The following is a 26818-nucleotide window of genomic DNA, read 5'->3' on the forward strand; positions in this document are numbered from 1 at the left end:
CCACATGTCAAGTTATGGCACACTGATATGACGGTCTGGCAAGCTTTGAAATTGGGCGAGTTAACGTGGCATTATTAGAAACAGTGCTAAAAGAAACGCGGGAAATGGGGCACAATAAAGGAGAGGCCGCATACCGCAGTTATTTTAATTTAAGAGAAGTTTTCTTTTTTTTTTTTCTTTATCTTTATCTTTTTTTTTTTTTTTCAGAATCCCGAGTCGCAGAGTCACTTATATCTGCCTTATATTTAAAGCTCAGTTTAGCAGTAAGGCGATTTTCTGGGCTGGCAGTTTTTGTTTCCCCCCTTTCAACCATTTCCAAGCTTCCAAAAGAGCCCGACAATAGTGTTGCAAATGTAACAAGAAGATTTAAGAATGAAACGTATAAAATTTCACACAAACACAGGTTGCAGACGGTGATTACCGAAATTCAGGACTTGCAAGTGTATTGAATGGCTTGCGAGACTGCAGACACCTTCGACCATGTCAACGAGCTGAACCAGCAGTAGCCGCTTCAAGCCAGTAGTAGCCACAAAACTTGTAAATAAGTCAGGACACCATTTTGCATTTTGCAGTGTGAGGTACACTGGCCGAGGTTGAGCAGTTTCGCATGGCTCCTGGAGAGCCGTGCTGTGCACGCGCGAGGAGCAGTGACGTCACACGGCACACATAATGTTGCTGGCTGCCCGGCTTCTCTCACACACCCCATGCCACGGAGGAAGAATTATTGAGAAGGCGCAACAGGGCTTGCTCCGGTGGCACAATAAAATCACGGTGCCGGGCATGGCACCGACATGCCCTCTGTCGCGAGGCGCCAAAGGGAAAACGCGCGGTGTGCTTTCCAAAAGGGCTTGCCGGTTTAAAGAAGCCATAAGGACAAAACAAAAGTTCGTTTTATTCGAAAGATTAGGTGTTTCACAGTACCCCAAGCGCTTTCCCGGAAGCAAACGATGCTTTATTCACTGAACAATAAGCCTTTTTTTTTTTTGCGTTCTTTGCCCCAGTTGGCCTTGCGCCATTAAAATGCAACCATCATCATCATCAATTTAAGCCAACTTTTTAAATCTCCCGCTAAATTGTACATTTCATGACGTGAACAATGGTGTCATATGAGCCGGTACATAAACAGATACAAATACTTAGTATGTCGACTCCATATAGCACCCACACGCGGGAATAAAACAGGAACCGGAACTTGTGCTGAAACGAGACGGCGGCCATTTTAAAAATACTAGTAAAACCTAGTACACCTGCAGCGCTAGTCATAGAATCGCCTAATCCGGAGAACTAAGCTTCGCCGAGGAGCTCGGGCTTGCATTTAACAACCTCACACCACTTGAACGCTTAATGCTTCTAAGTGCACGAGCGGCAGGAGTTGTGGATACATGGATGGACCGGAAAGCAACCATTCCGCGATACCCACAACAGACAAACGCCCAGCCGTCAGCACCGCTGCCTCGTCAGCCCCGTTGAGACGTACGAATACAGACTGGTACGTATGTGTCATATTTTTATTACGGTTAAGAATATTTCAATTTCAGTAGCAGTATCGCTTATGCCAGTTGGCTGGTGTCGTGTATGGAAAGCCGTTTGCGCGAGCTCTCTTCTCCGACCAGAAAGATACGAGTGTCAATGTGCGGCGGTGTGTACGTTTTTTTTTTTTTTTTTTCGAAGTTGGAGTGCTTTGACGGCGATTTGACGAAGTCGGCAACGAGTGCCAGCATGTCCCAGGAGTAAGCTAACGTAAAAGTCCCTGCCGTAATCACTTCATCGGAAATGAAGCGAACATACTTGTACTTCATTTAGCTCGCTTCCTCCTCCGTTTGCAAAGTACACAAAACGTAGCCACTTGCTTCACCGAGGTTCGTCATCGGGCAGCGCATGAAAGGAGATCTCTTCTCCGGCGGGCATGTCGCACTTCCTCGATGATTTGCCTGTACTACATGGGCATTTCAGGACGCAGCAACGAAATTTCATTGTAAAGTACTCGAACACACCGAAGTTTTCAGTGGTTGTAAACTGAAAAACGAACTCGTAACGACAGCAACAAGCCAACACGACCACGATTCTGAAACTTCTGCAACCAGTGGCACTATCTCGTCGCTGCTTCGTGTTCCTTACTCCCCTCGTTTCTATTTTTACCTTTGCTGGTTGGCGATATGACGCCACCTTCCTGTCAAGGGATTAAGATACCAGACAACACCAAACATCCTTAGGACATCCCAAAAAAGGCCCGAAATCCCATGTCCCAAACAGCACAGCCTATGGGCATCCCTGGGACTTCCGCACTGGGAGAGTCCTAAAAATGTCCACGAATGACTGCGATTGGGATGTATGCGGAAGCGCATGCGTGCTTTTATGTTGATTCGGTCAGCCCAACCTTTTGTTTTTGTGTATAGATGAATAAAACGCATAGGCGCGCATAATGCGCGTGAAGGAGGTACAGCCGTAACGGAAATGCCTCGCGCGTCGACCTTCAGAGAAAGGCTAGTACACTGATTAAACCAACTGAAAACGCCGCTTTTGAGCACGGCAACTTTCGGAGGAAAGAACTGTCCCGCTCAGATGGCCTGCTCGTTGGTTCTGGGCATGGGGGAAAGAATAAAGTTCTGGGTCTGCCTTGCTGCCATTTTATTTCGTATTTATCTAAAATATTTAAAACTATAAGTAAAAACTAAAAATTTTATTTTAATTATATCTCACAACATTTTTAAAGCTTCGTTGTATTTCTGCACCATTAGAGACGTCTGTGAACTTTTTACGAAACTGACTCAGCCGATTCAGCCATCGCAGTTTTATAAACATGGCCGCCCGCAGATGAAAATTTTGCGCTAGGTTGCGCCGTGCTGCTGGAACGTCATTTCACAAGGTAACTATTGCAAGTCGTTTATATGTACCACTCGGTGTTTAAACCCTTCCAATGCCCTTCTTGTGTTTTATGCATGATTTCTTGCTCTGTGGTCGAAAATGGGTGCTCAGTGCGGAAACGGTCGAAACGGTTCTGGGAGAAGTTGCAACGTTTGCTGCACTGTTTCGCCTCGCTCAACGTGTTTTGTACCTGTAGCTGTTGATTATTTTACATGACTTTATTATACAACTAGGGTAGAAGGGGCATCACTGCGACAGATAAAAAAAAAACGCCGCAGATGCCGGAAAGCCGAGCAAGGGCAACTCTAGACAAAGAGACATTATTGGGCCTCAATAGTTTGACTATTGGCGGTGAGTGCGACTACCGGCGGCGCTGCGAAGCGCGCCTGTGTGACGTCAGCTTAGGGATTCGCGCATTTGTCGTCTGGTTCACTGGGGCTCTCTCTCCCTGCTGTGTCTTTGCGCTCGGTTGACGTCTGATGCTTGTACGCACCAGATTTTGGATGTACGTAACTTTTAATCATATTAATACACTTAAAATCGCATAGATTATCTCAAGGCGTGAATCAAAATATAGTTTTTATTGCAAACATAGTTTTGGATACCGCTACGGAAGAAACATCACCGCCGTCGCCCCATTCCTTGCGAAACCGGTCCTGTACGGAGCGCGAAGAGTCGGAGCTACGCGTCAGCTTCTCTTTTAAGCAATCTTTCGAACAAAGGGAACAGCCAGCTGCTAGTACCCGACAACAGTGAAAACACCAAAACAAACTGCAGACCTTTGGGGCTGTCGACTTCGGCAGAAGGCATTGCGTTTCCCGGTAAGCTTATGTGAAGTAAAACAGTTTTGCAACCTTGCCGAACGCTCGAAAGTATTGTATCACATCACTTTACGTTGTCATGACATGAAAGTATGCCGACATGCACTATGAGCTGCAAAAACTGTAGGTTGAGTTCCAAATAACCCCCTGTGTGTATAGGCGCGTGCTAGTTTTATACCACGTTTCTAACCAGTATGGAGGTTTATTCAGCGAAACGAGGCACGTCTGTGGTAAAGATACAGTAACACTATATTTGTTCAGACCTGGAGGGATATTTCGGTACATTTCCCACAGCCATACCTTCCCGATATTCAGATATGCGTTGGAGTAGAACTCCACTCAGGAGGAGGAGTAAAGGGAGGAGGAGAAAACAATATTCAGCATTAAAATCGAGCTGGTTTGTGGGCCAGGTCCTCAGTCCAGGACAAGAGACTGAGTAATTTTCTTGAATTCTTAGAACGCCATTCCGAGTAGACCAGTATTTGTTCTTCAGGCCTGGAAGGACTGGAAAACAAAGAGCTGCTTGGAAATATTCGTAGGTTTCGAGTCTTGTAATATATGTGCGTATGCTGTTTATTGCGTTCCTTAGCGAGTATATCAAGCCTTCAACACCGTAATCATGTCATAATTGTTCGGGTTGAGAGTCAGTTCATTATGATAAGGACGGCTACGATAGACATTCGCAGCACAAAAGCCACCTTCCAGTACTCTGTGCAACGTTGTCTGGGGCGCGATCGCGGTGGCGTAGCACAAACCTTCTCATTGTATTTGCATGTGAATAAACAACGCACGCTGTTGATATGACCTTCTTGCACGCAGCCATAACGAAAGAAAATTTGTGAAGAAGGGAACGTATGCCATACAGTCTGAAGAAAATACCACACGATCTTTGTGAGCCTCTCAAACATCCCCAAACCTATCAATAAGATGTTTGTGACGGTTCAGAAATATTAATGCGTAAGGCACAAAAAAAAGAAACATTCATCTGATACAAGACAAAAACAACGAAAGAAATACAAGACAGACGTTTTATTTCCTGCTGTGCGATGCGCATGTAGGGGCCGCTGCTTTGTACGTAGCATGGAGTGTGGAGTCTTCATAAGGGCATCTCAAAAATACTGCAGGGAAGCCTACACATTTTGAATACTTATGGAGGAGCTCTGAGCACTGATCTTCGCAAATAAGCTAGAAAGGACGAGTTACACACGATCATCTGACCGATGCTCAGAAGAAAGTTGTTCTCTTTCTCCTCGTGTGTTGCAAACTTGCGGGGTATACAGCTTGAAATTATTCAGATGTGTCAAGCTGGCAAAAATAACTGAATGACCAGAAGTACACGTTTTAATACACGAAAGCATCAAAGCGGGCAATTTCTAGCACAGGCCCTGCTGCCCCTCACAAGCTGAGTGTAGCAGACGACAGCCGCGCGAGTCCCTAAGCCGACGTCAGAGCCAGAGGGCGCCACTCAAACATCTCACCACCAATAGTCAGTGGGCCTCTTCGATTTACAGTCTCGGGCTCACCGCGGACTCCCCGAGAAGCAGTCCAACATTCGATTTTCCCGTGTATCCCTATGGCTTCGGGGAATCCTCGGACTACCCGCGGACTATCCGCGGTGAGTCCGAGAGTGTAAATCGAAGAGCCCCAGTGACAGCTTAACTCTGCAGCGGCATCTCTCACATCAAAGGGAAGTTGTGCCCATCCGCAACCAATGGCGTCTCGCCGTTAGCGTGACGTCACTGACGAACGTTTGGAAGAACTACTTCTAATATGGCCGCGCTTGCTTGCCGACCGCCGTTCCGCTATGGTCCCTAGAAATATGTTCTAGGGACCATAGTTACGCCGTCGCGTCGTCAAGCGTCAACGACCTTGCCGGGACCAAAGCGCTGTACGCGGGTTGCGATTGTGCTGCAGTGAATCAAGAACGCGTTTGTTTCGTGATCGTTGCTTGTTTCGTGTACGTCGAGTACCGTGGCTGGGTGTAGCGTCAAAGGCACCGCGGCGGACGAGGCAGAAGCCTTCGCTTCAACCGGGGGGCTAGCTTGCCGAATGTCGGCTTCCAGTCACCGAATGAGTTCTTCTTTGAAACCGGCAGTGTCCAGCCGTCGCCGTGCCAATTCTTTCCGTATGAGGTCGATGAATAGGCGCGACATTGTCACTGAGACGAGGCGCTCCCACACAATTCCCGGCATGATATTCCGCCGAGCCGGATACACGCAGGCGGTCACACACAAAACACAATCTTGCTGGAGCGTCCGCCAGCAAGATTGGCGGACGCTCTATTCTTGCTGGTGGTCTAGACCACCGGCCCTCTCAAGAGCATCAGCACACCTCCCCCCCCAAATGTGTGTGCATCATATCACCCACACGCGCGCTGATGTAATTCTGCCTGGAGCCACAACGGTTACATTCTACATGTTACATTCTAAAATGTCACATGAAGGAAATTTTGAGCAATCGTCAGCGTTACCTCAGTAACCAAAATGACAGAGAAATTATCAACTCTGCAAGTTTAAGCCACTCTATCATGTTGTAGCCTCTTCTGTGTCTATCATTTTGTATCCTGTAGCCATGCTTCAGTTTGAACATCAGGGCCTCTGTTATCCAATGGAATACTTTAACTGTGTCATTACTGTCCATTTCATGCTGAAGCGTGGTAGTCTGTAGCATTTATGTATGCGTGACCATGCCATTACGCATGTTTTCTTGGTGCACTCTGGGAAACAAAATGCTGACTTGTTTCGAGCATCGCATCATGCCTAAAGGTCATGCTGGGTCTGTACGACTGTCCAATGCTCTGTTTTTTGGTGGACTAAGGAGCTTCCCAACTTAATTTCCATTTCCCGTGTCACTAACGAAAACTACAAAATTCTTATGCGCCCTATACATTCCAAAACCGTCCATGCTCTTACACTGTAAAGACTAAACCGGCAGTCTGTATTCGGCTGAACAGTGGCAGTGCACGAGTGCGCTAAAAAGTTTGTTATTTCATTAATGTTTGAAACCAAACTGGTAGAACCTTATTAGGATTCCTTCCTCAGATCTTACGACAGAATTCCAAATGTGGCAAGATTTTGCTCGACTTGCACAGGACATGCCTAACCGCAAGAGCATGGTCACACGCCGCCGTCTTTGTGTTATTATTTTTTCTTGCTAAATTTAATGTTTGATATGGCATTGAATAATGAACTTAGCAGTGGCTTGCTATGCCTTATCCAAGAGTGGTTCTTACACTTAAAGGTATGGCCGCCCCAGAAAAGTTACTGTATAGTACGAGCCTTCAGGTAGGCTATAGGGCATTTATGCACGAAGCATTGAATACTTGACAGAGAATAATGCAACTATTTCAGAACCCCAAAAGGGAGCTCACTACAGCAGACTCGACATTTGGGCTGTACTAAAATGTCGGCCAGCTTCTTATGTTCGCTCAGAGCTCTGATAGAAGCTACGAGATGGGCTGCGTTAGAGACTCAAAACAGAAACGGAAATCACAACTGGCATGGCTTGACAAATACCGATGACTGAATTATTCCGCTTTGCGTGAGGGGTAATCCTGCCATGTTCATGTAATTTTCGCCATTAACAGCGCTGTTCTTGTGCTTATATCTGTGTGTTTAGGGTTGGTATTTGCTGAAATTATTGCTAGCGATATAACGCTTCTTGTATGCATGATTCATAGCCTGTCGTTTTTTTTAACAAAGCACCTGCACTACACATATATTTGTAGTGCAGGTCTTATCTTAAAAAGAAAACGAGAGGCTAAAGTAAAGTAAATTATGTTATAACGTAACTGCATAAATTCGATGCAGACTGCACAGAATGAGCTCCATTGGCCTTACACTGGAAGCTGCTGTACGGGCGTAGAATGCTTATATGCCAAAAATTTTCTTTTGCATTTGGGACAAGAACAACTAAATGAAAAAATCTCATTCTTGTGCAGAACTGTGACCTTCCCAAGAGAAAATAGTAGTTGGTACCACTGTTTTATGGTTAAATTCCCAGCTGGAACTAGCTGGTACCAGTTGGGACCAGCTGGGCCCAAATGGGAATTTAACCATACACCACCTGGGACCAGTTACATTTTCTCTTGGGTTACCTTCGGAGTCGAGGTATGGCGATGGTTCCGGGGACGTGGGCTGGTCACAATCGGGTACACCGTGGTTCACCTGAAGTCGCTCTATATATACATGTCGCAGGGCCGCCTGGAGGGCTTGGAGCTGGGCGTGCCTGCTGCCTGTTTCGGGCAAAGGTTCTGCGCCTGGGGAGCCCCGTGTGCGGACGTGTCGGATCGCGAGCACCGCAGGTGCTTGCGCTAGGCGAGGGCTTTTCACTGCTCGGCCCAGAAGGTGGTGCTGGTAGCCCGTACATGCCTGGTAACGGAGAGGGCTCATTGGTGTGAGTACCCCCTGCCCTTGCCAGCAGCTGGTTCACTCCCTTTGTGATGCACGCCATGTGGACCAGATGGGCTGGTTCATAGCCATTTGCGGCACTGTTGCGGCAATGGCAAAGCTTACGTAAAACACCTCTCTGTGGTTACCATGCACACACAGGCTCTCCATCGTGGGCGTCAGACTTGGACTGCGATATGCGAAGGCCCTGCACGCGAGGCTGGGCGCTTGGTCGCCGCATCAACAGCCTCCTGGGATGCTGCAGAGGCGCCTGCCAGCTGGCCCCCTCTCTGCCTTCTCGACGTTGTCCAGGAGGCGCATAGGTACGATGCTCCTTTGGTGCGCTCCAGTTCCAACGTAGTGAGGCTAACCAACCCCGTATTCGGAAAGCCAACTTACCGAATGACAAGAAATTATTTCGTAAGGGCCGTAAAACGTAGCATCAGAGAAAGCCAGCGTGCATTTCAAAAGTCATCCATATGCGAATTCAGTGGCCTTGTCGAAGTGGAGCAGTCAGGTTCAGTTAATGCAGGAGGAACGAACCTTAGGGGGTTGTGGATAGACAAGCAAGTTGGCTAAGGCGGTGGCCTTCGAGGGGCTGGGGGATCGTGTTAACGGTGCCAGTTGAGAGTAAGCGTATTGTAGAAGGGTTGGCTGGAAGGCGAAGTGTTGTACCCTGCGCTGTAAAGCTTGATTGATTGTATCGCTTAACGCGCCGACGCAACGCAGGCGACGAGGCGCGTTTTTTAGGTGCGGAGCACCTTAGGACCTCACAATGTCCGTCCGCGTCCGTGCGCATAACATTTAAAATCGCAGAAAATCACACAGGCACCGGCAGGATTTGAGTCTGTGTTTGGTAGACAAGACAGAGGTAGTGTCAGTCGTCTTACCCATTGGGCTACGACCGTGAGTTAGTACCCGAGAGCCAAACGGCTTACTCCCTCGCCTGTAAGGGTGCGGAGTAGCTTAGGACCTCCCTATGTCCGTCCGCGTCAATCCGTGCGCACACCACCATTAAGCGAAAATCTCTGCGGAAACTATCTAAAAGGGCACAAGAGCACTCCAACACACTCGAAAACAGGCACTAACATAATCTAGCAACGAGAAAACGCGCAAAAGCACCGGTGTAGTCAGGTTGTGATCAAGTTGTAATACACAGTGACTGCATCGAACTACGCTAAATGGCGCTACGCGGAAACACGAGATGGCGCCGCGGTGCACCGCGTATGTAAGCGGGTTCTGAAAATCCCATACCCTCTTCCCGCCATGGACGGAAACGAACGTAAGACGCGTCACGCTGCTCCCAGAGTCCGTCAATGCTTTTGAAAAGCATTGACGGACTCTGCTGCTGCTAACGTCTACGAAGACAACGAGCTTCCCCGAATACGAAACCGCGGCAAGCGGAGGCAAAGTGACTAAAATCGAATGACGGTCGGGGCGCAAATCGTATTTCACTCGGGGTGCAATTTGGATGTCACGGTCCCCGTACTCCGCACCCTCGCCATTATCCACGGAGTTGAGATGCTGCCATTTTTTTTAACGTGCGCCGAAATCTTGTACACACGGGTGTTTTTGCTTTTCGCCTCCATCAGAAAAGCGGCCGCCGCGGCCGGGAATCGAAGCCGCAACCTCGTAGAAGCATAACTGAAAGTCTATAAAACTAATTTCATGTAATCTGTGGTGCCTAAGGATGCTTATCGGCCTGCTCCCTTCCCTGCTATGGAGCTGTAATAAACCGGGTCGCTAGCCCGCAGCTGCTTCCGTTCCTGACTGCTGCATATGTGTAACTGTGGCTTTTTCTTCTTGTTCTTCTTTGTTGTTCAGATGTTGCATTCACCTAGCTTCAGCGCGCTGGCCTTGTTCGACAAGTCAGAACACCTCTTTGAAGTCCCAAACCCGAAGCGCGTCCAAGCCTGCCCGTGTTCTGTACAAGCTTGCAATCCTTCACGCCGCCAAAACATGACGTCGTAGCATCTCGCCATGTCGCTCATATATATACTCCTTGCTTCAATTGCGAAAATAAAAGAGTTCTAAATATTTGCTGCCTCTATCAAGGCTCCTGAGCTCGCTGGCTACGCCAGCTTGAGCACAGTGGCGTGCATGTACAAGAAAAAATTAAAAACATGAATATAAAAGGGAATTTGGATGGGAAACTACGTTTTAGAACAAACCCTCACTCACTAAGATCTCTGAACACGAATAAATAAGATCACATGAAAACTCACGTCGAAGAGAAAACTTACACACGTAATGTGAACGTTTCCCTCAAAAGGTCTAACATTACGCTGCACGCAAGGGAGCAAATTCTGACTTTCCTAGGCCAACCTCTCCAATAAACATATTTCTCTCTCTCTTCCTCTCTCAGGTGCAAGGACTGACACCCTTCTGCAGGGCTTATACTTCCACAGTTCCAGTGAAAAGTTTAACTAAAGAACGCTTGAAAAGACCACCTTTATCGGCAAAAGATTTGCCCGATAACATGAAAGTTCTCACCCTTCGAGCCGAAGTATTCTGCACTATGGTCAAAACACGGCAAGTTTGCTGAAAGGTCCGCGGATTTCTAAATTACTGTCTCCGTTAATTAATTACGCGAAACTCGGTAATGCGTGGCTAATTACAGCTTCGCAGGCTTGTGGATGTGAAGGGGCGTATATTTTGAGCGTCCCGAAAATTTTTGGCCTGAACGGGCGTTGTCTAACCATTCTGAAGGCACCAAAAGGCGCAAGAAAGGCGCTAAGAGGCACGATTTGCGTCGCCATTATCAAGAAAATCTTTTGCTGATAAGGGGGGTCTTTCAAGCGTTCTTTAGCGAAACTTTTTCCCTCAAAGGGTGTAGGTATAGCCCTGCAAAAGAGAGTCAGCACGTACACCCTCAAGGGAGTCAAAGTTTACACCTTTTCGCGCAGCCTAGTTACACCATGGTTACACCTTCGAGTGAAAAGTTTTGCTAAAGAATGCTTGAAAATACCCCCCTTATCAGCAAAAGATTTTCCTGATAACGGCGACGCAAATCGTGCCTCTTGGCGCCTTCCTTGTCCTTTTCGGCGCGGATTGGGGCCCGTAAAGGCCGCGGATAGTCCGCTCTGGTTGCAAACCCCTGCTCGCTCGCTCCGCGGCTCGGGCTCTGGCCTGGGTTTTCCCGCAATCTCATCCAATTTTCCCGCAATTTCCCGCGGCCTTTACGGTCTCTTCTCGCGGCCTTTACGGGCCCCATACGTTTGTAGTACCTCCCCTAGGGACGAAGCGAAAAAAAAAAGAACGAACCCTGGCCAGAGCCAGAGTCGTGGTGGGAGCGAGCAGCCACGGCGCGAGCGAGCAAGGGTTTGCAACCAGAGCGGACTGACAGATCTGCACCCGGGCCCGAGCCAGAGATCGCGGCGCGAGCGTCCAGGTGTTTGTAACCACAGCGGACTTACGGATCTGCGAACATAAACTGGCGACCACCTGCAGCCGCTCTTTTAGCGGGGAGGGCATTCCTGGTCTGGCAACCATGGTAGCCCCGCAAAAAAATGGCGGGAAAATTTGCGGGTACGCCAGCCGAAATGCTACCAAAAGTTTTGCTAAAGAATGCTTGAAAATACCCCCCTCATCTGCAAAAGATTTTCCTGATAGCGGCGACGCAAATCATGCCTCTTGGCGCCTTCCTTGCCCTTTTCGGCGCCGTCTGAATGCTTAGAAAGCGCCCGTCGAGGCAAAGTGTAACTTTGCGCCTGCATGCGGGCTGAGTTGAGAAGTACATATTTCGTCCCCATTAGTACACCCGTGGCTAGTAGCGCTAGTTCTGAAGCTTTCAGCCTTAGCTTGACCAGGCAAATTACTCATGTGTTTAGTTCCACACGCAGTAGGGAACATTATTAGAGCCATTTAATGGCGGAGTCAGTCCGTGAGAGGGCGTTTCTCTGCGCCAATGACATGTGGAGGTTAGATGGCGGTATACAGTGGCCGGCAGATTCCGTCGTCTTGTCAGAGATTGGGCCCCGCGCATAAGCCGTAAGCCTGATTCAGTACCTTTTCAGCAATTTTTTTCACTTTTGTTCCTTTCTCTTTCATTTCTTTTACTTGGTCTGTTATCGCATTACTGTTTCTTTACTTAATTCAGTACATGTATTTCTATCGTCGAATAGGACTCCAATAGGATAGGCCTCTGGTTTGAAGCGAAAATATGGCCGTATGTGAACATTATTTGTTTGCCGCTGTGCTTTCGGTGCCTCTGATTAGTGCTGAACGCTTTGGTGAGTGGAGCAAGGGAGGACAACAATCGTAAATCATTTTATGCATTTTTATTGACCACGAAGGAAATATATTCTCTGCCAGGGCACACTTGCTTTCGAGATGAAGGAGCCCGCTGGCTAAGCAAAAAAGTAGGCGGGAGACATAACCAAACGTCTTTTGACTCTTCACTTTGACTCTTCACCATCACTACGAACACCGGAACGCGCGCACACTGTTTATTTCCGGTGAGTTTGAAGCAAACGTCCCTCTGGGGGTGAAAACTCAGTCGGGGTTCCCCACAGGCTCTCATCCTTCGCACAGGTAATGCACCACCCTTGCAGGGCTGCTAGGCTCCTCTGTGACGATCTGCTTGGGGCTTAGCGTCACTGAGGCGCTTTGCGACAGTTTTTCGCATTGCCACCATGCATAATCGAGCCCTTCACTGCACATTTACGTACAACACGTGTCGATACTGAATCGCTAATCTTTGAGCAGCTACATCTGATAACACTCTGGTATGGCACACCATGGTTTATCTGGACACAAATTGGTGCAGTTAGAGCCACTGAGAAAACTAAACAGTACGCCGAGTATTACAGTCAACTCTACGAGTGACGACAAGAACGTTCAGACTTCTGTCCGCATGCTGCTTTGCTGGCGGCTACGCCGAACTCCCCTGTACAAGTTACACACAACAGTTCGTTTACCTTTTCCGCCGTCCGGGGCCAAATCCTGGGAGGACACGTTGCCTAGAATGAACACTTTCACATCAGCCAGAGCCCAGAGGACAAAGTACCCGAGTAAGAACTTCGCTTCATGAACGGTGCGACGTTCACACGGGGTCCCTAACCGCACTCCTAGCGAATCATTTTTGGAATTAGGCTCACACTAGGAGTGCGAACTTGTTCGCTCTTTTTTTCTCTCTCCGAACTTTAATGAGCGCCATTATGACAACTAGGATGTGCTAAAATACTGTTCGAAACGAGATACAAGAGACCGACACAGTACTTGATGTCGCTCGAGCCGACAGAGCCAGCGAGCCGCATCGACTGTGTACAAACGACAAAGGCAGTACTCCGGTTTCGAACAGGGTTTAATTCCAAGACAGGCGCAGCGACGGACAGCTCGACTCTAACGGCATCCGTGAAGGCTCGATGACGGCACCGTCCTCCAAGGTGGTAACCAGGACGCATAGATAGGAGGCGGTCTGCACCAAGAGGCAAATCACGTTAAAAATGTTACGTTTAGGGAGATCACCATTCCTTACCGATTGCAAACAGGGTTTAATGATTTCAAGACAGGCGCAGCCATGTACAGCTCGACTCGAACGGCATTCTGGACGTCTCGATGACGGCCCCGTCCTGCTCGGCGGTGGCCGGTACGCATAGGCAGGAGGCGGTCTGGAACAAAAGGCAAAGCACGTTAGAAATGTTGCAATTTCGAAGGTAATCACGGCTTACCGAATGCGGGGACCATGATTACGCCTGGCAGGAACGGGAAGGGACGCTGAAAGGCAAAGTAACAGACGAACAGCGACAGAACCACTTTTATTACCAGAAAACACCTCAGTACAAAACACGCGTCGTCGAGCTCAGTAGATAGGACAGATGGAGACGTGTACCTGCCTAGCCAGAAGAGTAGTGCATGTTTGCGGAAAGGAGCAAGTGCAATAAGACACGACGCAAGAGTCAGGGAAAGGGGAGGGCGGAGGCGGTGCCGGACGCGAACCTGAAAAGGAACCAAGGACACCAATTCCATCACTCGCCTTTGCCACGACCCCAATTTGGAGCCGCGGACCGCAGAGCTGCGTTCCGTGCTTCAGTGATGCTCGTTGAAGGTGGCGACTGTATACCGAACGCCGCGCGAACCGAGGACGTGCGAACGGAAGGCATTATCGAAGTGCATATACCTCGGCTACCGCGCCGTTCGGAAAGGAAGACCGACTATCACCACAACCTAACGGGGCTTCCGAGCTGAGTCCGACGCTAGAGGCAGTGGCGAAGGGCTCCAACACCGCCACTGCGCCGCTGTCCCGAAAGCTACAGCCTAACGCGCACCGCAAAGCTTTGGCGACAGTCGGAATCCCTGCGTCGCGACGGCCCAGGAAACGTCCGGCTCCGAGGCTAATGTGCGCTCGGTTAGGAAAATTCAAATACGCAAACGTTCAGCGTCGCGAAAAAAATGATACCAAAGCCGGTTTCGTGGGCACGCCGCACGTCGCACCGGGCCTTCAGCCACGGAACTCACCACTTGGAAGAGTCGTCGGTGAAGACTGAAGCAGCATACCGTGAAGGAAGTCCGTGAGGCCCTCGTGAGTATTCGCTTGTCCGAGCGAGCCGGTTGGGAGCGGGGATGGCACAGGCACAACGAAAAACGACTGAAGGAAACGAAAACGACAACACTTATGGCATTAAAATATCTCTTAGCGCGCGCGAGAGAGAGAGAGAGAGAGAATAAACTTTATTTGGGCCTGCAGACGGTGGGGCGCCCTTAACAGGGGCCCAGGTGCCGTGACGCGGCCGCGACGTCGTTACGATAGCACCTCTTGAGCCGCACCCGGGCGCGCTCTACGAGGTCGGGGGGATCGTACCCCCTTCCGCGCGTCGCACTCCGGCCGCTGCCGTTCGAGGGCCGCCGCAACCTGCTGGACGGCCTGTAGCTGGGTGTTGTAGTCCTTGCTCTTCTTCGCCGCATTGTACTGCGGTGGGAGCGTAGTGGTCTCGCTGGCCTCACGCGGTCGTAGTTGACAGTTCCAGAGGAGATGAGCCGTAGTGGCTCGCTCCCGCTCGCACAGTCTACAAATGTCACTTTCATATACCTCCGGGCACACATGTCTGGCTAGCACTGGAGTCAGTATTGAATCAGTTTGCAGCTGTCTATATAGCACCGCCTCCGCTCGAGTAAGTCCCGGATGCGGGGGCGGCATAGTCCTCCTGTTGAATCGGTACCACTGTAGCACTTCGTTGTAGGTGGTCAGGGGGTCCTGGTTACCTTCTGGGGGTTGCCACTCCGAGATTTCGACACCACTAGCCACCGCGCGGTCGGCCAGTCCTCGCGCGGCGGCATGGGCCGTCTCGTTGTGGTTGTCATTGCCCCGGCGGGATACACTGGGGCCCATATGTGCCGGGAACCACTTCACACACACCGCACTGTCACGCACTCCTGCTGTACGGAGGACACGCGCCGCGACACTGCACACCCTGTTCTGAGCGTAGTTTAGCACTGCTGTTCTTGAATCGCTGAGCACCGTAGTCCACTGGAGATTCACTATAGCCAGGGCAATGGCCACCTCTTCGGCGTGTGAGGCCTTGCTAGCCCGGAAGCATGCGGAAGACCTGATTTCGCCCGTTGTAGCCGTCACCACTGCGGCCGCAAAGGTGGCGTGCTGACTCTGATGCTCGGCCGCGTCGACGAAGACTGCGCCGGTGTCTTGTGCATGTAAGTCCACCAGAGCTCGCGCTCTAGCAACTCTGCGGTCGTGGTTGTGCTCGGGGTTCATGTTCCTGGGAATAGGACATACGATGAGACGGTTGCGTACGTCTGCCGGTATCTGCTCCTTGGACCCCTGCAGGCCGCCTCGGGGGAGGAGGCCCACTTGGTGGAGGATGTAGCGGCCCGTCCGTGTTCTAGATAGGCGTTCTATTTGGGCGGTGCGCTGGGCTTCGGAAATCTCATCCAGGGTATTATGGACACCTAGAGCGAGCAACTTTGCAGTGCTGGTACTCTGGAGAAGTCCCAAAGCTGTCTTGTAGGTCTTGCGGATAGTGGCGTCCACCTTTTCCCGCTCGCACTGCCGCCAGTTGTGGAAGGCGGCCACATATGCGATGTGGCTGACGGCAAACGATTGTACCAGTCGAGTGAGGCTGGATTCTTTCATGCCCGCATGTCGCGTGGAGATGCGCCGGATGAGATGGACCGCCGCTGCCGCCTTCGTTGCTATCTTGCTGACCGTGGACCCGTTGGTTCGGTTCCGCTCGATCAGGAGGCCCAAAACCCGTATCTGTGCGACTTCGGGAATCGCCTGGCCCCCTGTCGTACACACCGTAATGGGAATTGGTGATTGCGGCTTGCGCCTGCCCCTCGGGGGGAGGATGAGCAGCTCTGATTTAGAGGGGGAGCATATGAGGCTCGTGCCATCAAGCTGGTCTTCGATAGCGTCGACTGCTGCTTGGAGAGTATCTTCGATGTGGCCGTCGCTCCCTCCCGTGACCCACAGTGTAATGTCGTCGGCATAGATGGTGTGCCGAACGTCCGGCACCTGCCCGAGGCGGTTGGCGACGCCAATCATAACCAGGTTGAAAAGCAGCGGCGATACCACGGATCCCTGGGGGGTACCTCTGCTGCCAAGTTGCTTCTCGGGTAATTGGAGCTCACCGGCGCACATTTGCGTGTAGCGGCCTGTGAGGAAGTCCCGTATGTATGCGTACGTCCGCCGCCCCATGTTCAAGTGAGAGACTTGCGCCAGAATCGCAGAGTGCCGCACCCTATCGAAGGCACTTTGGAGGTCGAGGCCCAACACCGCCTTGTTGTCCCGGGCGTTGACCATGTCGTCGATGACCTCGTGCTTAAGGAGGAGCATGGCATCTTGAGTGCTCAGGTGACTCCGAAACCCTATGAGTGAGTCGGGGTAGAGTTCGTTGTCTTCGAGATAGCGCTGCCATCGGTTGAGGAGGACATGTTCTAAGACTTTGCCCACACACGAAGTGAGCGAAATCGGCCGGAGATGGTCGATACTTGGCGGTTTGCCCGGCTTCGGAATTAGGACTGTTCTGGCCGTCTTCCACTGTCTCGGGAGACGACCTGCATGCCAGCACTTGTTATAATAGCGCGTTAGCGCAACGATAGCCTGATCATTGAGGTTCTTAAGGGCCTTGTTCGTCACTCGGTCGGGGCCCGCCGCCGATTTGCAGTTGAGAGTTTGCAGGGCTGCCCGCACTTCCCAGACTTCGATGTCCCGGTCTAGGACGTCGTTGGCAGCGCCGCCATATTCGGGGTGCTGGTCAATAGGGGAATCGGGGAGATATTTGTCCTCTAGGTGTTTGCTCACCTCGGACTCGCCCCGCTCTGCGATGGCTTTGTGAAGGATGCGAGCGAGGGTGTTCTGTTGGTAGCCTTTTGTCTTAGTCTCATCGAGCAAGTGCCGGAGCAGTCGCCATGTCCTACCCTTATGTATCTGGCCATCGGCTTCGCTGCATACCTCGTGCCACTGTTGAGCGCTGAGCGATTTGCAATGCGCCTGGATCTCTTGGTTCAGAATGGCGACTTTCTTGCGGAGGCGCCTGTTGGTGCGTTGCTTCCTCCAGCGCGCTTGTATGGAACGCTTGGCCTCGAGCAAGTGGGCGAGTCGGCTGTCCATTTGGCTAACGCTTTCGTCAGTCTCGATCGTTCGGGTCGCCTCGGCCGTGGCCTGCATGACTGCTGCCGTCCATGCCTCGATGTCTTCGATTTCCGCACTTTCCTCAGGTAGACATCGCCTGAACTTATTCCAGTCCGTGAGCTCATGTGTGCGGGTGCTCTGCGCACTCTTGGGGTTCAGGAGTGGAACGCGCACTTCGAGAACGTAGTGGTCGCTCCCGAGTTCCTCGCCCGTGTTCTGCCACCGCGCCCCCGGGGTGGGCGCTGCCGTCTTAATGAAGGTGAGATCCGTGGTAGTATCACGGGTGACTGATGTACCGATACGCGTGGGGTACGCCGGGTCCGTGAGCAGCTGCAGCCCGGCCTCAGTTGCGTCCTCCAGCAAGTTACGGCCTTTGACGGTCGTTTTCGGGTAACCCCAGTCTTGGTGTGGCGCGTTGAAGTCTCCCCCGATCAGAAGTGTACTACCCGCGGCTAGTCGGTTCGCTCGATGGAGGAGCCCGAAACCGCTGCTTGCGATGGGTCGGATTGCTGTACACCGTGACGAGAAGGATGCGTTCTTTGCGTTTCTTGCCAACAATCACTTCCAGCGCGCAGTGTTCGATCGCACTGCTTTCGATGAGACTGTGTTCTATGAACATGAGGTCTTTGCGCACGAGAATGCACACCCCTCGGCCGGCCCCCGAGGACGTCGCACGCGCACTGGGTGGACGCGCGTGCGCCCGATACCCAGAGAGCTGCGGCGGGGACTCGCTGAGCGTTTCCTGTAGCATAATAACATCGGGCTTACGGTTGAGATGTCGGAGGTATTGCTGTAGTATGGCTTTCTTGCCAACGTATCCATTGCAGTTCCAGTGCCATACCAAGAAGTCTCGTGCGGGTGAGCTTATTGCGAAAGGTGCCCGTGCGTTTGTTGCTGATTAACCGGCTGGAACTGCTGAGGGTCCCCACCTAAGCCTAGGTGCGACATTAGCATTTGGAGTTGGGTTTGCATTTGCATGATCATGGTTTGCATGTTACAGCACGTTTGTTCTAACTGCGCGCTGCGCTCGTTTGACATTTTAATGAAGGCGTCGGTGCGTTCCTCCAAGTTCTCAAGCCGTACTAGTAGCTTCCGTTCCTTGGCGGCCTCGAGTGCCCTGCGCTTAGGTGTCGGCTCCGCTTCCCGCTGTTGACTTCGTGGGTCCTGTTCTGGTCGTGCCTCCAAGGTGGCTGCCTCTGCGGGCGGCGGGTTGCCTGATGGTGATGAGTGCCGTTCGGATGGCGCTTGCTGCTGTAGGGCGAGGAGTCGGTCCAGCTTCGTGTTGATGTCCGCGTTCATGCGTTCAAGTTCAGTGATCTTCTGGCGTAGTTGGGCGTTTTCGTTCTGGAGAGCCTTCATTGCGGTGTCCTCCGTTTGGGATGGTCGTACAGGCGTCTTGGGTGTTTTGAGGGTATCGGCCCAGGCGACTCGTTCACGGGTTACGGACGGCTGTCGGGCGCGACTTGTGCTGCGCTTGCTGGTAGAGCGGTGTCCACTGTTGCCGCGCGTTTGCGACCGCGATCTTCTTCGTGTGTTTTCGGGCGATGCAGGGTGCAATGGCGGGAAATCGGCAGCTGTGTTGTATTCCGGGAAGCGTTGGCTGCCTAGAGCATCCATCTTGCGGTTCCACTGCCGGCGCTTGACAACATAGGGCACCTTGAACTTGTTTGTGCACTCGCGAGCTCCGGTCACGTGACGGCCGCCGCACAGCTTGCATTTAGGCGTGCAATGGCGGTCGTGGTCCGCGTTAGGGGTAGCCTCGCCACATGCAATGCATACTCGGGTGTCAGGGAAGGGGCATACGTCGCTTCGATGGCCGACTTTTCCGCATTGTCTGCATACATCGAAGTGCTTCCTATATAGGCCGCACCGCAGGAGAATCGGGCCGTATTTCACATAGTTGGGGACCTTGGGCCCCTCAAACAGGACGATTACCGCTGTCGTGTTGCCGATTCTGTGTGCTTGTAATGCCAGAGGGTTCGCCTCATTTACGATATTGGCATTGATCTCGGCGGGGGAGTCCTCGATCGCGATTCCTCTGATCACACCCTTCACGGTGTCTTCGTGTGCCGCTTGATACGCGCTGACCTTGTAATTCCTGCCTCCTATGAAGAGGCCTTGCATGCTGACATATAGCCCCGCTCGGCGGGGATCGGGGGTGCTCACCACGATGATATTTTGGGCCACGTTAGTGCAGATTGTGTCCGCGTTTGCTTCTTGTTTCGGGATTCCTGCCGCTGAGACTACGGCGGACATGATAATCGTCGCCTCGGTCCTCGCTATGTTCAGGCCTCCACGTGGCCGCACTATTATCTTGATATCGTCCTTTGGCAGTATCGGTGGCATGCGTGCTGCTTTCGTGGCCGCTGCCGTGGCTCTCCTGGCGTAACTAGCTCGCTCTCGCGCTCTCGACGTATGTTCAATCGATGGGGACTCACCGGCTTTCGAAGCGTCGTCGGCGGCAGCGGCGGGCTTTGTGCGCTTGCCCACTGTCGTCCATCCCGCCGTATCTCTTGGAGTTATGTCGCTGCCTTGAACTCCGATGCTCGTGCGGCCGTCGTGGCTGCCGAGCTGCAGATCCGAGCTCCTATCTTCCTTCGGTGCCGTGCTAATATCCATCGCCGTGTCCGCGTGGGCCATACCGAGCAGCGGTTAGGCCTAACGGCCGGTGTCGGCGCTCCCGGGGGCCGTACTCGCGCTAGGCCTCGGCTAGGCTTAGCGGGGCGTCCACGCTGTGCACAAGAAAATCGTTCGTAACTCGAGTAATTCACGTACCACTTGTGGGCTTACCGGGTCTGGCTACGGGATAACAAACGACCCCGGCTAGCCTCGTTAGAGACGTTGAGCGACGATGTCAGCTCGACGCCCGGAAATGACCCATCCAAAATGCCCCAGAGAGGTCCGCGGCGTCCACAAGGGAGACGCCGCGACGGGTTCGACTCACCGACACAGGCGACGACAGGCTCCAAAGGGCCAGGACGAACCATGGGGTTTATTGGCCGAGTCGTACAGTGCATAATAACGCCAAGACCGGGTTAAGAACTACACTGTAACGACGCGCGTCCTACGGCGTCGCCCAAACAGGCGACCATGGCCGAGGTTGCACGCGGGCCGCTCGCAAGGTGACCAGAGGCCTACCCTGCGCGTCCGATCAGGGCCAAACAGCGCCCGACCGGCCGGCGCGGCGGGGAGGAGACGAGCCAGCCGGGGACAAGGAGCGCCCCGGTATCCGACTCCCATCTCCTCCATTCCCCCATCTCCCCTATCCATGGGGCTAGAGCCGGAGCAAGAGCCCAGAGCAAAAGCAAGAGCGAGAGAGCGCGCGAAGCGCGCGCGTCGAGCCTATAAGGGGCGGGGGAGAGGAGGCCGGAGGCTGGGCGAGGAGGAACGGCAACGGCGCGGTAGGCGCCTGTCGGCGCGTCGGCCCGCGGGGTGACGTCACGAGCGCGGGGAAGCGCGCTCGTTCAAAGGCCCCCCACACGCGGGCCATGGACCAGGGGATCTAGCGGACCCCCACATCCCCCCCTCCTCAAAACCGAGCCCGATCTAAGCGGACCGGGCAACGCCGCCTCCAAAAAGGCAGGGACAAGCAGGGAACGGAAAAAGGGGGGTTGGACTCTACTTTTATTGGGGCTCCGTGGCTTGGGGCACCATTATCACGTCCTCCAGCTCGGCCGCCGCGGAGGCGGGCGTCGCGAAGACCCGAGACGCGATGGCCGCGGCGAAGGCCCCGTTGGTGGCGAGGGCCTGGACCACGGCTTCCAGCTGGGCCGGCGGGAACTCCGGAGTCTGGATTCCGGCTGGATGGTGCTGGGAGCCAGGCTGGTCGAGGTCCACCAAGGGGGCCTGGGCCGCGGCCCCGCCGGCGGCTGCAGGAACGGCCTCCACGCCGCGCCGCCCCAGGTCGAGCGGCAAGGTCCGGCCCCGGAATAGCTGGTGCAAGCGGGCCTCCGGGATGGCCCGCTCGCCCCTCCTCTGCCGCTCCCACCGCTTTGACGAGAAGAAGCTCGTCGGCGGGTTGGTTGGCCCCTCTTCGTACGTCCAAGTGGCCACATGGCGGACCTTCTTCGGCGGCGGCGGCGGCAGCGGCTCGGACGGTGGCCCAGAAGATGAAGGGGGCTGCAGCGGGGCGCCCGGGTGCTGCCGTGAGGCGCACGTGAGGGACGCGCCAGGGTGATGCTGAGAGGTGCACACGAAGGGCGCGCCCGGGCGCTGCTGCGAGGCGCACGTGAAGGGCGCGCCGTAGCAGCAGCGGTGCCCTCCGTTCCCATGCGCTGGCCACACGGGCGAAGCGGGAAGCCTTTGCCTCTTGCGGCGTCCCGGCTTGCTGGGAGCGGGCTCACCCTGCGATGCCATGGTCGTGGTGATGGCCTGGGCGTCGGGGTGAACAGCAGCGGCAGGAGCGGGGACCGGAGAAGTCGGCAGGTTAGCGCAGGTACTGCGGCGGGACAGCGGACAACCACGTGGGTCCAATGCCAGGGAACGAGGTGGAGCCGGTGGACTGGTGCGCGCGCTGCCTGACGACCGAATGACGAGGGTCGGTAAACCAACCCCCCAACTATCACGTGAGAGCACCTGCGCCTGCCGCTAGGGGTCACGGGGTGTCCGTCCTGCTGCGGCCAATGGAAGGAAGGGCCGCAGTCCCACGTCACGTACCGCTCTCCCCTCCCCCCCCTCACAAGGTGGACGGGCACCTGTTGCGAGGGAGAGGAACCTTGTAGGTCACGCGGTTATAGGGCAGTAGGTAAGCCCGTTCTCCCGCGCGACCTCCCTCTCCCGCGGGGTCCCTACGACCGCCTTCAGGAGAGAGGGTGTGCCTGTCTGATCACGTGGGCTTATTGGGCCAAACAGCGGACCCGTCGCCTCGCGTGACGTGTCTCCGCTCGCCGTTGAGCAGCCCGACAAGTTCGCTGCCGGGGTGGGCATCGCGGAGACAGCGTCGCTAAGCCTAACTTCCCGTGGCTGGGACAATGCCGCTTGCCAGCGTTAGGTGTAGCGATTCGGCGTTCGGTCGAGTCGGCCGTGGGGCGTAAAGGTCGCCCCTCGCCAACGGACCGCTCGGACGTGAGGATGCGAGATCAGGCCCGCGGAGAAAGCCAAACGGGTGAATATCGCGGTCCTTTGTCCTCATCGCCATGCCTAGTGCTTCCGCAGGGCGAAAAATGTCGCCCATCAGCGAAGCAAACAGCGGCAGCCCGAAAGGAACCGACGACTACGGCCCCCGGGATCGAGTCCCCCAAAGTGTACGCCGTATTTTGCCGTGGTTTGCGCCTCTCGATTGGCTGCATGAAGTCGGATAGATTGAGGGATCCGGACTTCGCGCTGTGGCACGCGCTGCACGAGCGAGAAGCAAAAAGGCTCCTCGATGTGCGCTCGGCCCGAATTCAAGCAGAGTGACACAACTTAATAAAAGTCTTACGGTCGCTCGCTTATCCGGCCCTTCGCGAGTCGGGGAAGCTCAACGCGGCTTCCCTAGACTGCGGTAAATCGCCACCCTTGCTGAGCCTCGTGGGGCCTTATCGGGTGAGATTTTATCGGCAGAACTCCCATCCGCTCCTCGCAGGCACGGGTCCGTGGCAAAAATAAAAACGCGCTTGCAGCAGCCTGGCTGCATAGCGCATGAGACCTACCGCAGTACCAGCGGTTATATGCCTCCAACGAAAGCGTCGCCCGCTCCATCTCGGAGCGCGACTCACACAGAGCCAAAACGACCTACTATTTACATATTTACAAATCGGACCTTCGTGCTGCGTTCGGAGGAGGTTTGTTCTGCCAAAGGCGATGCCGGCGGACAACATATGGTCCCCGGGTGCGCCTCTCGTCTAGGGATTGCCAAATTCGTGGCAGTGCTCCTTTCGACGATCGCACCGACGAACACGTGCGAGCACGTGGGGATAGGTTCCGTCAGGTGCGGCGCGCGTCAGGAACTCCGGGTTAGCGACTGGGGCTGATATTTGCCGCCACGTTCGCGTTTCCCTTCCTTCAGCGCAACGGCAAGAGCGAGGATAGTGGAGATCAGCTCGCTACATGCCTGGCCAGGTAGCGGAGCGGCACAACTTCGGGAAGTCTTGCGGCCACTCGCCCAGCCGCCCGCGAGTCACGGAAGTATCGTATACCTTCCTCAAACTGCGGGTGCTCACCACCGTGAAACTCTCAGGGGGAATTTCCTTCGGTGAGATAAACTTCAGCGAGAGACATTGAGCGTGTAGCAGATACGAATCCGAGAAATAAAAAAAAACGCGCCTGCAGCAGTACGAGCTGCAAAGCGCTCGAGGCTGACCACAATACAAGCGGTTAGAAGCCTCCGGCGACCGCGTCGCCCGCTCACACAGAGCACGACTCACACAGAGCCAGTTAAAATCATATTTACAACACGGATCGTTCTGATCACCGGGCACCTGCTCGTCTCTGCTGGATGCAATACCGGCTGACAATGGGTCTGCTCGGTATGCGATATCGCCCGGGAATTGCAACGTTTGCACGCTTAACGCATTCCCGTCGGGGCTCGCACCAACTGGCCGACGTTCAGCGCTCGGCTACGGGGCCAGTCGGGTTCTAGGCGCGTTAGGAGCATTCAAGCGGTCACGGGGGCTCGCGACAGGCGTCCGCCACCCGTGGTGCTACCACTCCCATTGCGCACGGTGACGTTTTCACGGGCGCAGCTTATTTGGCCAGCACGCGTGGTTCGCGTATCCACTTAAGCCAGCTGAATGCCACGTGGTCCGTCTCCACTACGAACGAACGTTGGTCGACGGAACGGTCGAACTCGTTCAGCACGTGTGGCCCGACCTCTAAGTCGTCCGTAGCACTACGCGGCGAGCGGGCCGCCGTGCTTTGGAAACACGAGATCGTAATGCGAGCTATGCCTGGGAAACAGAGTGCTCCCCAGTGGGCCTAGCTGCGGACTCAGCGCACTGCATCTCACGCGCGCCGGGCAAGATCGACAACAAAGGGTCGTACAATGCCCGCGCCGGGATGTGCTACGCTGTCCCGGCCGTGTCGTGGGAGCGAAAGGTGCTCTTTTGCGACAGGGCCCTGGCGTCCACGCGTGCTATGCGCGATAGGCGCTCGCACGTGGTAGGACGAATGCGCATTATCGTCATCAGAGCGGGAGGCTCCTTCTCGACGAGGCGCAGGGGGCTCCTTAGCGAGACGCAAACTGGGCCACCAGGGCCGTTTGGCGTCTGCACGTGGAGATACGTTGGACGCAGGCTGACGCCGTCCGAGCAAAAGATGTTCTCGTTTCCGACGTAGCGAGCGTATGGCTCTGCTCCAGGTTCAAATCGTACGTCAATTTCGCCGGCTCGGGATCGCCGCTACGTTGAGTAGTACAGAACACAGGAGATGCTGGCGCGGCTCGGGCGATAAGTGCCTCGGTTCGCGGGCAGCGGCGGATGGCCCGAGCACGTTGCTAAAAACAGCGTGGTGCTCAAAAGCCTAACCGCTCACCTCACAGTAAATCGCACAGGGACTAAGGCCAGGGGCCTGTTCCGTCGCGCAGTGTCGATCCCGTGTTGGGCGCCAATGTGGGCTTACCGGGTCTGGCTACGGGATAACAAACGACCCCGGCTAGCCTCGTTAGAGACGTTGAGCGACGATGTCAGCTCGACGCCCGGAAATGACCCATCCAAAATGCCCCAGAGAGGTCCGCGGCGTCCACAAGGGAGACGCCGCGACGGGTTCGACTCACCGACACAGGCGACGACAGGCTCCAAAGGGCCAGGACGAACCATGGGGTTTATTGGCCGAGTCGTACAGTGCATAATAACGCCAAGACCGGGTTAAGAACTACACTGTAACGACGCGCGTCCTACGGCGTCGCCCAAACAGGCGACCATGGCCGAGGTTGCACGCGGGCCGCTCGCAAGGTGACCAGAGGCCTACCCTGCGCGTCCGATCAGGGCCAAACAGCGCCCGACCGGCCGGCGCGGCGGGGAGGAGACGAGCCAGCCGGGGACAAGGAGCGCCCCGGTATCCGACTCCCATCTCCTCCATTCCCCCATCTCCCCTATCCATGGGGCTAGAGCCGGAGCAAGAGCCCAGAGCAAAAGCAAGAGCGAGAGAGCGCGCGAAGCGCGCGCGTCGAGCCTATAAGGGGCGGGGGAGAGGAGGCCGGAGGCTGGGCGAGGAGGAACGGCAACGGCGCGGTAGGCGCCTGTCGGCGCGTCGGCCCGCGGGGTGACGTCACGAGCGCGGGGAAGCGCGCTCGTTCAAAGGCCCCCCACACGCGGGCCATGGACCAGGGGATCTAGCGGACCCCCACACACTTGGTCGACTGTGGTGTCAGTCTGTGCCGGAGATGGTACCGCCCACTGTGGTAACAATGAAACTTCGGTATAGGATAATTAGCGCGGCGATAATTGGCATATTAGCGGGAGCCGACGTGAAGCGCGTCCGCACTCGCCGGCCTCCTAGCGGCCAACCTCTTAGCGCGAACCAAACTTCCCCAATAGACAGCATACCGCGTGGAAAAAAACTCACCTGTCCATCACCGCCGTCACCGCGCCGCCAGCTACTCTCCGCCCGATGCGCAACAGGCAGGCAAGATGGCGTACCACTTGTTCTAAAACGCGCTTATCCTGGCATTAGAGAGCGCTGCTATTGGTCGGCTACCGCCTACCCTTCCACTCTTTCACACCGATATCGTCTTCCAGAACATTCTGCCAGTTGTAAAACAAAACGAAAAAGTTATCGCATCAAGTTGCAGCCGCGCGGCCACCGGAGCATGCATGACAAGGCATTTTATGCTGCGTCACGGAGCAAGTTAACCTTCTTGCTTCGTGGTTCTTCATGTCTGCTAGGGGCTTCGGCTGGCGCGATTGCGCGGTCCTATCGATCATGCGGCCGTTACCGGCCGTCTTCCGCGGCTTTTGAAACCGAATAAAAAACGCCACGTCTTGAAGAAACAGTCGACTGCGCGGGAACACAGATGCTACTGCGTACGATTGATTGATTGATTGATTGATTGATTGATTGATTGATTGATTGTAAGGTTCAACGCGCCGACAAAACGAAGGCGATGAGGCGCTCCGTATAGTGGAGGGCTCCAGATTGATTTTGACCACCTGGGGATCTTTAATATGCGCCGAAATCTCGTATATACACGGGCGGTTTGGCTCTTCGTATCCACTAGAAAAGCGGCCGCCGCGTCAGGG

General features: G+C 54.2%; 1 protein-coding gene and 1 long non-coding RNA gene across 12 annotated transcripts; one reads left to right on the top strand and one right to left on the bottom strand.

Moving 5' to 3' along the window:
- The first annotated feature begins 2768 nt into the window (after positions 1-2768).
- On the top strand, positions 2769-10089 carry LOC144151961 (uncharacterized). 7 transcript variants are annotated; one of them, XR_013319015.1, is made up of 4 exons: positions 2769-2866; positions 7883-8081; positions 8237-8413; positions 9899-10089. It is a non-coding gene; the product is annotated as an uncharacterized LOC144151961 (long non-coding RNA). The 7 variants fall into 7 exon arrangements; XR_013319017.1 differs by having other exon boundaries at positions 7883-8002; positions 8237-8397; XR_013319018.1 differs by having other exon boundaries at positions 7883-7989; positions 8237-8397.
- Positions 10090-13341: 3252 nt separating this feature from the next.
- On the bottom strand, positions 13342-26294 carry LOC144152095 (uncharacterized). 5 transcript variants are annotated; one of them, XM_077683306.1, is made up of 6 exons: positions 26145-26294; positions 14573-14663; positions 13912-14014; positions 13747-13792; positions 13554-13686; positions 13342-13493 (listed from the first exon to the last, which is right to left on the bottom strand). In XM_077683306.1, the coding sequence occupies exons 1-6, from the start codon at positions 26150-26152 to the stop codon at positions 13380-13382; spliced, it is 495 nt and encodes a 164-aa protein (XP_077539432.1). In that variant the 5' UTR covers positions 26153-26294; the 3' UTR covers positions 13342-13379. The 5 variants fall into 5 exon arrangements, with proteins under 5 accessions (XP_077539432.1, XP_077539430.1, XP_077539431.1 ...); XM_077683304.1 differs by having other exon boundaries at positions 14534-14663; XM_077683305.1 differs by lacking the exon at positions 13912-14014 and adding an exon at positions 14052-14130 and having other exon boundaries at positions 14534-14663.
- Positions 26295-26818: the final 524 nt, after the last annotated feature.

The sequence above is a fragment of the Haemaphysalis longicornis genome, unplaced genomic scaffold (genome assembly GCF_048455015.1).
Source record: "Haemaphysalis longicornis isolate Haplotype H1 unplaced genomic scaffold, Haemaphysalis longicornis Haplotype H1 scaffold_9, whole genome shotgun sequence".
Taxonomy (NCBI): Eukaryota; Metazoa; Arthropoda; class Arachnida; order Ixodida; family Ixodidae; genus Haemaphysalis; species Haemaphysalis longicornis.